Below are 12,805 nucleotides of genomic sequence, written 5' to 3' on the forward strand. Positions count from 1 at the left end.
CTCTTAAAGCCCCTAGCAAGTCAGTTTCATTTAACTCACTTGTTGTGAACGGTCTGAAAAAAAATGTGCGTGTCCACTTTCAAAAACCACTTCACCTTTCACTTTGTATTTTCGGTCGTCTTAAATAACTCCCCAACGCATTCCCATTTCAGTAAGATACTTTTCTCTAACGAAGGGCGATATGAAGTAAGTAGAATTCCGTACGCAGCATAGTCATCAGCAGGCGTTTCCTTTTTTTTTTTAGCAAATTGTAAATTGTATCTCAAGAAAATTAGGTTGATGTATATCTTAGAGTACATATTTTATCAGACTTACAGCTTTAAAAAGGTCAATGCTTTCCACAATCGCTTGCTGTTTCGACAATTCTCCGGATGAAATGTTGTCCACTAGAATTTCTATGAAGCTTTTTAGAGTATCTGAAAGACGAATAATTAGCACATGTTTCATTTGGACTCAAAGCAAAATATATTCATGCAATACCTATATTTCTAAGTGGACGGGTCATTCTGCAATTATTTTTCTAAATATTTCTAAATTATATTTCTTTGTTAAATTCGTGGATTGAGCATTAGATTATTGAGGATGACCATTTTATAATTTATAAGAAACATATAGTGAATTTCATGTACATGTCGCAGGCAAATAGTCAAATATTCTAGCTAAGATTGAAATTCTGATTCTTTTCCTAATTTTATACAAAATAATTAATTGCCTTAGTAAGAAAAAATTCTCTGTAAAAATTTGCATCACAAAATAGTATTTTAAACGATTTTTAGCTCCTGAAGACACTTATCTTGAAATGTTCAGCATGTCAGAGACTACAGCGTTTTTAGAATTTCAACATTTAAGAGTTTGAGAAGCAATTTCAGAGGAAGAGACTAAAAGAGTTTGTAGGTTTGATGAGATATTTTCCCACAAATATTGAAATCTCGTGAGCTCTCCGCCATAAATTCACAAAATTGTGTAGATAATCAAAAATCTACCTAGGCATTTGACAAAATGCCTGTTTTCACTATTTGCCTGCGACATAAACATGGACACATCTGCCGTAATACCAAGAGCCTAGAGATAACGTCCCATGAACATTCAAACATTGTTAAGTTTTCCCGGTATATTTTTTACTTTTCCGAGGATTTATGGATATTTTTTCTCCATTCTTTCAGAATCGCTGGTTTAAATTGATGAAAAAAAAATCTAAAAAATTCAAAGAGAGAACTGTGCAAGTTTTTGAGAAAATTAAAACTTTTTCTAGAGGAATTACAGCAACTATAAATGTTCATACGGTGCGGTGTTTACAATTAGCACGACAGAGATGAACGCCTTCCGTTTTTTTTTTTCTTTTTTCATTTTTCATTTCCCCCCTGAGAGATTACACTTTGATCACAAAAATAGACTAAGACTCAAAAATTGTTGCTGTAGACTTGTTTTTTTCATTTTCTTCTAAAAAATAAACTTGAAGTTGAACACTGATGATTGTAAGTTGTTAAAAGCATTATTTTATTAGATTCTAAGTCGGAGCTCGGCTGTTCATTTTTAACCATATTTTAGTGAATATTTCTTTATGACCATTTATTCCGGTATAGTTAGCATTTCAAAATAATTTAGTGCACTTTTTTTCTAAATCTTTACAATCCAAGCTTCAAGATATGATGTGTACCTGCATTTGTAATGGCTGTATCCTCTGATTTGATTTTTTGCTCGAGTTTCTCGTCGATTATCTGGGAAAAATTAAATTTTAAGGAGCATTAGTCATTTATATGCATGCATGGGAAATGTTGGTCTACAATCAAGTATCATAATCTGCGCATGAGTTTGAAAACCTTCCGTTTATTTTGTTTTTTGTTTTCATTTTTTCCCCCGAGAGCTAACACTTTGTGCGCAAATATTGAGATAAGAATGATGTTTGGCTAGTTCAACGAGTTATATTTCCAATGAAAACATGCTCTAATGTATTTGAAAGTTTTCATTCCCGTGGCATTTTAATAAATCACCTTAGGATAGTTGGGGTTTGCAATTACCGTGGTCATTTCTTATTTTCTTCTTTGTCTTATAAATGCAGAGCAAACTCGTCCAAAAATAAGACCACTCTCTATCGACACACTGAAATATTTTTTAATACACGAGGAGGACTGTTGCAACTTTAGCGCACGTTACTTATGACCAATAATAGACACAGAAAAATGTTTCGACCAGAAACCTGTAATTCATTAAGAAGCGTTGAACAAAGTACTATCCTCTCCGTAAAGCTTTACGTATTCTCGTTTCTGAATATTCAAAGCAGATTCACCTTTGATATGAGGCTGCGCATAGGTTTCGTTGCGTTTTTCATCACGTATTTCATCCCGGAAAGAGAAAAGACACATTTTGGCCACAGGAGAAATCGGAAAAATCTTTCAAAGATTATTTCGGACGATCTGAGGAATAAATGAAACACAGTTAACATAGCAAAATGAAAGTAACTGTTGAGCAAGTAAGAAAGCGAAATTACTACTGCTGTAGGTAAAGCTTCGAACAATCAAGTGACCATTCTAAATAATTATGTTACATTCATGATATCTCGGGAATTTGCCGAATTTCTTTCGACAAAGCACGAATTTTCAGGATAATTTGTAAATATTTCTCTTCCCATGTTACAGAGTATTTCGATTGTAATTTGATCTAAGAAGTTTGAAAAGACCAAAGAAAAATATTTATAAATTTCTCCTCAAATAAATATTTTCTGAATGGGAAAATGACAAGATTTGAATGCTAAAGAGGCGTTTTTACTTAGCACGGCAGATTAGAGGGATATTAACACATTCAATCTAGACCTTCCAAGTTTTCAGAGATTAGGGATGGAATTGGTTGAATGGAATAGTTGAATTTAAAAAAAAATCTATTTCACAGGCTGGAGTTCAAATTGGCGTCCCAGATGTGGCGATTCTCGTAGGTGAGATACACTAGGTTTTGCTAATTTAAGTGCGTGTAAAATAATCGATACCTACAAATAAAAGCATAACGCCTGGATTTTCGAAAAGTTATCAAATGGCTCTGATCGAGAGATAGCATTTGAGATGCGAGAATGGCTTGATCGAGAGATGAAGGTCATGTAAATAAAATTCAACAATTGGACTGCATTTTGCAATTTGGAACTATAAATGCTGGCTCTTGTGGAAAAACACGTATGTGCACAGGGAATCTAATGGCACATACGTTGTTTTTAAACCGGGCTAGAATTTATAGTTCCAAATTGCAAAATGTAGTCCAATTGACCCACAGGCTGCCTCACCTGTAATCAATCACTAATGATGGGTACGTAATTGGAGCAGTGGCGAAGCATGAATGATCGATTCATATTTTCCAATTTGAAGCTATGGTAAAGAATCGATTGTCAAGGTGTTGGTTGCAAACACCCTGTTTGTCGATCCTTTTCCATAGGTTTAAATAGCAGATGAATCGACACATCGCAAAACACGCCATGCCGCGCCACTGAATCGGTGGAAAAACATTGTATAGCTTGCGAGAATCGCCATTCCCTAGTAGCATTTTTCAACGGAAAAATCGCGATATTTGAGAATTAAGTCGGGATTTTTTTTACGATTTTTTTGGCGATAAAATCGCCAGGATCATCAACATCTGAGCGAATTTCATCGATCTTGTCGCAAGTTTATGTCCATAAAATCGACATTTTACCTCAATTACTCGCGATTTTTGTTTGATAAAATTGCGCTGAATACCGTCGATGAAAACGCGATTTTATTGCAAATTCATGTGACGAAATCACAACTTATCGCAATTTTTTATCCGATTATATCGCAATAAATCGACGTTGATAAAATCGCGAAACATTCTCCGATCAATTCGCAACTTATCGTGATCACTGCTACTTGAGTTGCTTTATAAATTTCGATTAAGTTGAAATAGAGGGCGAGGGTGAAAATGTCTAAAAAAGTGCGGTACGACTCACCTCATCATATTCTTCGAATAGAACGAGAGATTTTTCTTCTGTATATCCACTCGATGTCCCAGCAGATTATCTGAAACAAATATGCAGTCGAAGTTATAGCTCTATTAAAATTTGGAGTTTTAACGAACGTGACTTTGTGGTAGGAAATGGAAAACCACGGATTTACGTGATTTTAATTTTTGAAGTAGGTACTGTAGAATTTAGCCATGAAAATTACTGTGTTTCCATTATTTTTTTCATTTTTTTGAGGGCAAATATCTAACTTCACATTATTTTGTGACTCTTTTTTTTCCTGAAAAATTATTGTCAGGATAATTCGAAAATATCAGGAAACGTTAGGATCGCCATGAAAGAAGTGAGAAAACCCCTCTCACTGGTGTAGAATTCTTGAATTAGGCTACCTTTTTTCCGCCCTATTATAAGCTTGATTCAAACTCAGCAAGTTCAATAGCAGACTGTTCTACGAGGGAGCGGCCATGATTTTTCCAAATTTTTGGATCCTTCCGCCTGCTTGAAAATTATGTCAAAATGAGCCCAACTCCTCCTACCTATTTCGAAAAAAAAGCAAAAAAAAACCTGAAAAAAGCGGCAGAATAACTCTTCCCCATTAATAATTGAGACATTAGGTGCACATAATTATCAATTACAGTAAGACATAACTTTAAAACTTGATACAAGTTTCGTTTGCATTTTTTTTTTTTGGGGGGGGGGGGGAGCAGATATCCAACTTCCCATTATCTTGTAAGTTTTTTTTCCTAAAAAATTATCGTTATGATACGTTAAAGAATCAGGACACGTTAGGTTTGCCTTGACACCCCCTGCCTCTCCGCATCGGCTAAGTGCTTCTAAACTCCACCCTTGCTTATAGGTGACTGACATAATTTTTGAACTGCAAAGAATGTACATAAATTTCAGTCAGTTTAATATTGACAGAAGGATTCAATCTAGTAGATTGATGACATACCACAAAGCATATCAAGGTTGCAACTGTGCACGGTGGTCAACAAGTCAAATTTTTCACCGTTTTTCGCATGATCCTTCAGAGTGTTCAGAAAAACTTCAGTGTGATAGTCAAAATTTTTGGTATGAGTAGGAGACCAGAGCACACTGTTGCGAAATGCCGGAGTAATCATTCGCCTCATTTTCCGCCAAGCATCGCCTAAAATTAAACAAAGCATGTTTAACTACGATGAAAAATCTTTAAGAATCCAGAAACATTACGTTTTAGCCTACATAATCTATTTAGAGCAAAAAGATCGTAACTCTATAATTGGGAAAAACGACTCATCCGTTTTCACCATATCGCATGGAGAAAAAAACTTCGTGCGTGGAACCCGAAGTTTAGGTCATATGGATCTCTGAAATTTTCGGATTGAGCATCTGAACACTTTAGGTCCAGCTGCTGAGGTTTGGATCACACATCTGAAACTTCAGTTCTTACATCTGAAGTACTTCGGTTTTCACATCCGAACAACTTCGGTTCTCACATCCAAAAAACTTCGGTTCTCAAATCTGAAGTACTTCAGATGTAAGAACTGGAGTTTCAGATGTGTGGTCCGAACCTCGACAGCTACGTCTAAAGTGTTCAGATGCTCAATCCGAAAACTTCAGAGATCCATATGACCTAAACTTTGAGCCCCACGCACGAGGTTTTTTTCTCCGTGCGAGTTCCTAGAAGTGAGTGTAAATAGAACGATGGCTCTCAGAAGATGTTTTTAAAATATCCATCTTACAGCAATAATATGTTTCAGAGACGTTTTTGTAGAGCAGGTTTCGACTAAAATATCTTAAAAAACGACTATTGAACGTTTGAGGAAATAAGTTATGGTGACATTTATGCATCTGGAGAATTTTCCAAGTTGACATTTTTCATTTTTAAGAAGTCAAAAATTGGTTTATGATGAACAAGTGATGGATTCTCAAGGTGGTTCTTCAGCAATTCGGAGAACGATTCGATAGTTGATCAACTACTTAAAGGGTCAGTTGCGCTGGTCAAAAACTCGTTTTTTGATGCTTGATTTTTGTAGTTCAGCTATCAATATTGAGATCTGTCCAAACAACAAGTTTCTACGTCCAATACTAACCGAGATATCGCGCTTTGAAAAATTCGGTTCATGACGTCATTCACAGCGGTAGTGACACCCTTGGGTTCTTCCACCCTGTTTTCATCCGAGTTGCTAGTTGCACGTTGAGTCACCAGTGCAAATTTGTGCTGCTCTGACTGATGGATGCAAGGTTGAAGAAACCAAGGGTGTCACTACCGCAGTGAATGACGTCATGAACCGAATTTTTCAAAGCGCGTTATCTCATTTAATATTGAACCTAGACAGTTGCTGTTTGGACAGATCATATTATTTTTAGTTAATCTACAAGAATCGAGCATCAAAACACGATTCTATGACCAGCGCAACTGACCCATTATCAATTGATCGAAGTTTTCTCCTAAGTGCTGAGGAAACACCTTAAAAAATTTACATAATATAAATATTCAACGCAGAATTCAAATCTAAGACCAGCATTAATTGTCTACATTGTAACCATTGATCATCGATGTTATACATGGATGAAATATCGCAAGGATTACGTAGCCACTAAACCGTCTTATTGATTAGCGTTTAATATGCAACTTTAGTTGCTTATTCGAAGGAATGAGAGGAAGTTTGAGAGAAGTACTCACCGTTGGTCGTTACTATCCCCGAGCTATGCCCTTTCAGAGATTTGTAGTCCTCTGTTTTATTGATATGCGTGGGACTATGTAACACTGCCTTAAAGAAACGGGGGAATGAATGAAATAAAATTAAGACTGGGAAATTAAAATTAACTAAGTAAGGCTAAAAGAAAGGGCGACCAATGCCAAAAAATTCAGATGGATAAAATGTCTAGACCTTTAGGCTCCGAGTAACCTCGTTTTCAACTAGTGGATGAAATAAAAAATACAATTTAAGGAAGGAAAAAAGTCGAATATTAAATGATTAGTAAACAAATTTTTAACTGATGATTTGTGTAAATGAAATTTGTATGTAAATTACTCAGTGAGAGAATCGTAAATACCTAATTAGAGTTCAATAAGTTTAGGTACGTAAGTGTAAAATTTACTATGAAAGAGCAAAAACGAATGGGTCAGTTGCGCTGGCCCCGGAATCGTGTTTTGATGCTTGATTCTTGTAGATTAGCGGAAAAGAATAAGATCTGTCCAAACCGCAACTTTCTACGTTCAATACCAGCCGAGATATTGGATATCGCCATCGGATATCAATCAAGGGTGTCACTGCCGCGGTGGGTGACGGCAAAAACCTGATTTTTCAAAGGGCGATATCTCCGTGAACATTGAACGTCCAATTTTTCGCTAATCTTCAAGAATCAAGCATCAAAACACGATTCTGTGACCGGCGCAACTGACCCATTGGGAGAATAAGCTAATTTTTCGCGTATTTTCCTAAAAAAAATATCACCCTGTACGTACCCGTTTCCCTTTGGGTCAATTTTACTTAATTTTTTTACACGTTTTTTACATCATATTTTCCTCCATTTCTGACTTGTAAATCGTATGCTGTGTGCAACTGGGAGTAGTGGGGAGGAGGGGGTTACAGTTTTCAGTTGGGTTATCATAATGAAATTGATTATTTTTGGCAGAATTTTGATGTAGGTACTTACTAATGTATTTCTTAGCGCAAGCGTAATCGAGAAAATCAAACTAGCTGCTACTTTTCTCGATAAACTGTATTGACAGTTTTTTTACACGCACAAGCACAAAGAGGACAGCTATAGAGACATATGAAAAAAAAAATTCTGTAAGTGTGAAAACCAAAGACCTTTACCTTAAAAACCAAACGGTCACTTGTAAGCAAGACAGGCCTATCCAAGATCTAGTAGGCACCTCTTTTCTTATCCCATTTCTTCATTTCATACATCAAACGCCTCAACAGAGCTAAAAATTAGTAATATATTTCGATAATATACTATATATTTATATATTTTGGTGTGAAAAATCGTAGGATACAAAATGAATGTATGTTTTAAACTGCTAAAACATATTAATTTTTTGTCCATGTGCAAACATTTGCAAATGCATGTGCAAGATCTTTCTCTGAAACCTTTCCTCTGAAACTTCTAACATAATTTGAGATTCACGTGAGGGAAATATTTCCTTGCAAAATTCAAGAAAAATTTTATGTTCCAACATCATGAGGAAACACGTTTAGAGGTTACGATTGAAGTTTTATACGAGTTACATAGATCCGTAAGGATAATCAGAACGCGTAATCACCTCATTTTTCTGAAGGAAAAACACCGACATTGATGTATTAATAGAAAGGAAGACTACAAAAAACTACTATTAATGGAAGGGAATATTTATAATTAGTTGTCTTTTCTCATTACGCAATTGCTGCAGTGCGCGGAAAATAGGACATACTAATGCGGCATTAGCTTATTTGAGCAGGAAATAAAGTTGCACTCCTAATATTATTTCATGGTGAAAATTCTTGTAGAACTGTCTACAATTTCTTGTATGATTGACGGATGGGTAGAATCACCGAGGTTTCCATATATACGGGTCAGTGGCGTGGCGTGCTTTGCGATATATCGATTGATCTGCCATTTAAACCCATGGAAAAGGATCCATAAACATGGCGTTCGCAACGAACACCTTAATAATCGATTCTTCACCTCAGCTTCAAATGGGGAAACATCATCGGTAATCGAACGTTCACGCCACGCCATTGCGACGGCGGAAGACTTCGTGTCAAAATCATGTCCTCCATGAGAAGATATGTTCAAAAATTGTTTCCTTGGAACGGAAAAACGAATGAGAAAGCACAAATGGAAAAAATGAAGACGTATAGGGCGAAGAAGAGGGCCAAAGTGAATGGGCAAGAGAAGAAATGGGTACAGAAAATGTTGACGAAGGTCAATCACACTGCGTTGCCTTCTCCGAATTGTCATACTCCGAACGTCGTTAAGTTTTTGCTCTAATGAAGCTATTCAGCACTTAACTAAACATCGTTCCACGAAAAAAATGTCTGTTTTTTTTCCCTCATCAGTGGCGCTTTGCGTAATCCAATGATTCACTCCTGGAGGGTAAAAAAAAAAAAACTTGATGCGCACCGTTTTGAATAGCTTATAAGGCGTTGGTGCGAACCGTGCTCGAATCTGATATTTAATTAGACTGATTAATCTTTTAATACGTTATTCGATTTGCATCACTGTTTGATGGTTCTGAAGGAAATAGATACAAGACCTCTATTGATGTAAAGTAGGGTAGTCGAATGCGTCTAAATTGTTTTGCAACTGAACTTTTTCGTGCTTAACGAGCCACTAAAACTAATAGAATACAATGATTATATGAACACAATTTAAATTTAGATTAATAATTACGCAAATAATTAGTTTCCAGCTGTTAATCAAAAACATAGCCTAAGGAATTTTTTTTTTTTTTTTTATGAACTCTGAAGACAGAGTTAAATAGCTGCAGTAATTCTTGCAGTAAGTCTCTATGGCATAGCGTTACGAATTCGTAACAACGTAGTTTTCGTAAAAATTAAATATTTCCTCTGTGGTATGATTTTGCAAATTTTCATCAGTTTTTTTCCTGTTTTGAATAGTCGGTTCTCATTTTTTTTAAATTTTGAAAAAAAATTGGTACTCTACGTTTTTTATGCAAGGTACAAGATAGTTTAGCGTCCCCCAGAATCTGAGATCCAAAATTAATTCATGCTCTAGAGGGTCAATGGATTCACAATGTGTCTGTTGTGCGAATGAGATGGGTGTGTCCAAATAAGATTTCATCTTGCTGATAGTCGCCTTTTTTTCGCAAAGACCTCCGCTTTGCGCGATAATTTATACTTTATTCCCAGCTGAAATTTTACGGAAAAGTCCTTCTACATAGAAAAATGAGGGCTTTGAAAGTTGCATGCATGATTATATGAAAAAAAGCCAATGAATATAAATTTGCTGAAATAGAGATGAATATAATTCTAATTTGACCCGCCGAATCCGATTCCGTGCTTGGCTGTCTAATTTTTCCCCCTTTTTCCGACTTGTATATTACATAAAAAAGTGAATTTTTCTTTACCGTAACTTATTGTGGTCGGACGAGATTCTCAACCTCTACAGTTAATTTTAGGAATATATTTTCAAACTGGGGAGCTCTTGAGATAAAATATGGCTCCAACATAGTTTGAAATGATATCGACGGCAAAACCTCCAAACCAAAGCATCTCGGTTTGTGACGTTTCAGACTTCCTGTCATCATTTACTTTTTAATAATTGGAAAACACTCAACGTGAATTCTTGAAAAATCCGAGATTTTTCTTTTTTGTGCAAAATAAATTCTGAGAAAACTTCAAGGAATGATGTCAGTTTGTTCTCCTTTAAATAAAATAAAACAGGAACGGAGATTTTCAAACACCGTGAACGAGATACGTATGGTTTTGGAAGCTTCATTGTCGATATACCTCTTGTTAAAAGCAAAAATTTCCTTTTATCTGTGCAAGAAGTGCCATGTAATGCTTGTGGTCGAATTCGGTGTCATTACCTTAACCGCCTTATTTTCGAGCAAACTTTGGCCGCTGGACGGCAGCATGCATCGCACACTGAAAAAAAGAAGATTGGTAAATTCTACCAATCTTTTTTTCAGTCACGTCATCCATCGTTTTAAGAGCTCAGCCAATAGGCAAGCACTTCTTGTTTTCTTTTTGCCACTAGAGTTCTTCTACAGTAGAGCGCTCAAGTGATTGAATGACTCACCAACTCAACAAAACACGGCCGGCGAGTTTCTCAGAATTTTCTTTTTACTATAGCTAATAATACCACACTTCACGAGTGAAATCGCACGAAGATTATGTTAAGTGCATTAGAAAAGTCTGAAACCTACTCTTGTACGTACCAAAGACATAAAGACGGAGCGCTCGTATCTAAAAGCACGGGGAAAAAGTGAAGCTAGGTTCGGCGCTGCGCGCTTGTGTGAGTGTGTAAATGAGCGCGGGAATCCATGGCGGCAAACGGAAATTTGATTTGAACTTGTCCTCTTGATTTTTCCTTATTTCTTCTTCGAAACGTGTTTTAAATGCTTAAAACGATTATATTAAGAAAGTTCGGTCTGCGTCCTAATATATTACACCTACTTTTGCTCGGTAACAGGCAGTAATCTCAGATAAAGTTAGTTTTTCTTCTGCTTATGGTGGTTCTGCAGGTTCAAACAGGCCGTTACAGTTCTAGATCTACGTTACTCCCAAATGAAATCAGTCGGTCGACGACGGACCGAAACTAACCTAAAGTTAATAAAATATGAGTGTGTACCTGAATTTGGGCAAAAATCAACCTAAAATACTTTGTTTCCGCAATTTTATTTATTAGTTCCCGCCCTACATTTGAATTCAAACTTGTCCCGATTTCGCCGCCAATCCTCTAGCCAGTAGTAGAGGTGATTGAAAAGAAGCTCTAGAAGCTTCATTTTTTGCTTTTAGTGCTCCGTCTTTATGTCTTTGGTACGTACACTTTTTGCAGTTCGTGCCACACTCTTTTTTCTCCGCGTCTGGGCAGTTTTCCTCAAAGGGCCTGTAATTAAGTTTCATCAGAGAGATGTGCAAGGAACAACCATCTCTGGGACTAATTGGATTGCATTTTGCAAAAAGGAACCAGGAGCATTGCAGTGTTGCTATGACTTTGCAGCTTCTTTAGTCTGGGAAGAAAAACCTGATTACCTATAAAAAGTTTCTTTTTACTCGATAAAAACGGTAAATTTAGGGCAAAAATTACCATGTAAAGTTCATATTTTCTCAGGATTTCAATAGTTATATTGCAATGGATCATAGAGAAAGAAACGGAGGTGTTTGCATTTCGGGCATCTTGGATTTTTTTTATGATGTAGGTCGGTACAGCGACCTTTATCATCGATTTTCTTGGAAATGGTGTAATTTATGGAGAAAAGTCATTCTATAAAAAGTGCTTGAAACATCATGAGTTGATTTAAGCAAAAAAATGGGACATTATGGTCCGTTTTTCATACTTCGAATTCCGGATTCCGCTGGCCTGGTTGTACCGACCTACGTCATAGGGTAAACAAACCTCAATATGCAAACACCGCCTTTTCTTTCTCTATGGCAATGGATGAAGTTGCAAAATCATAGCAACATTGCAATGCTCTTGCTCTTGGTTCTTTTTTGAAAAATGCAATCCAATTACAAGTGGCAAAATTACCGCACGCAACTATTCGTGCCCTCAAGCCGTGCAAATTGCCATATCGGTTATTGAAGGCGATTCGGTTTTTATTGGGGGAAATGTGTCAATGTCTGAAGGTTCATACGGCGTTTTTCCTTAGTATTGGACGACTGCATCGCGATCGCTTGCAAACGATGAACGAACAATAAACGAACTCAAGCTGAGCAGATGACACTTCTATCCGGGTACTCTATTTTACAGTTCACCCACCCAAGCATTAGAACCAGGATTTAAGGCGATTTTAGGTGTTGAGAAGTGCGGACGAAATTTAAAAAAAACCATTCATGCAAGATTTCCCACACTCGCATGACGTGTATAAATAATTACAGGCCCTTGCACTTTACCCAGGCGCAAATTTTGAGGGAAAATTCAAGATGTTTTACCTTTAAGCTCAAGAATTACTTACTTTTGCTCTCGAAGAAAAGATGTTTAGATAGAACGAAAATATTGCCGAAGACTGGAACAGCAATTGGCCCGGGAGTCGAAGCCATGAAATCATAGATCTTCTGATTTTTCCTTTTGGAGTAGGTGATAAACATGATCCAAATCACGATCAGACATACGAACAAAAACACTGTCACGTACGGAACCCACATTTCAAATAAATACTGGAAGTGGCAAAAATATTATAATAATTCC

The 12,805-nt window shown here is 36.5% G+C and overlaps 1 protein-coding gene across 2 annotated transcripts; it reads right to left on the bottom strand.

The window, feature by feature from the left end:
• Positions 1 to 1,467: 1,467 nt before the first annotated feature.
• Positions 1,468 to 7,905, bottom strand: LOC140225410 (cytochrome P450 4C1-like). 2 transcript variants are annotated; one of them, XM_072304250.1, is made up of 4 exons: positions 6,624 to 7,905; positions 4,911 to 5,105; positions 3,947 to 4,016; positions 1,468 to 2,414 (listed from the first exon to the last, which is right to left on the bottom strand). In XM_072304250.1, the coding sequence occupies exons 2-4, from the start codon at positions 5,086 to 5,088 to the stop codon at positions 2,273 to 2,275; spliced, it is 390 nt and encodes a 129-aa protein (XP_072160351.1). In that variant the 5' UTR covers positions 5,089 to 5,105; positions 6,624 to 7,905; the 3' UTR covers positions 1,468 to 2,272. The 2 variants fall into 2 exon arrangements, with proteins under 2 accessions (XP_072160351.1, XP_072160350.1); XM_072304249.1 differs by having other exon boundaries at positions 4,911 to 7,905.
• Between the last annotated feature and the right edge of the window lie 4,900 nt (positions 7,906 to 12,805).

The sequence above is a fragment of the Bemisia tabaci genome, chromosome 9 (assembly GCF_918797505.1).
Source record: "Bemisia tabaci chromosome 9, PGI_BMITA_v3".
Taxonomy (NCBI): domain Eukaryota; kingdom Metazoa; phylum Arthropoda; class Insecta; order Hemiptera; family Aleyrodidae; genus Bemisia; species Bemisia tabaci.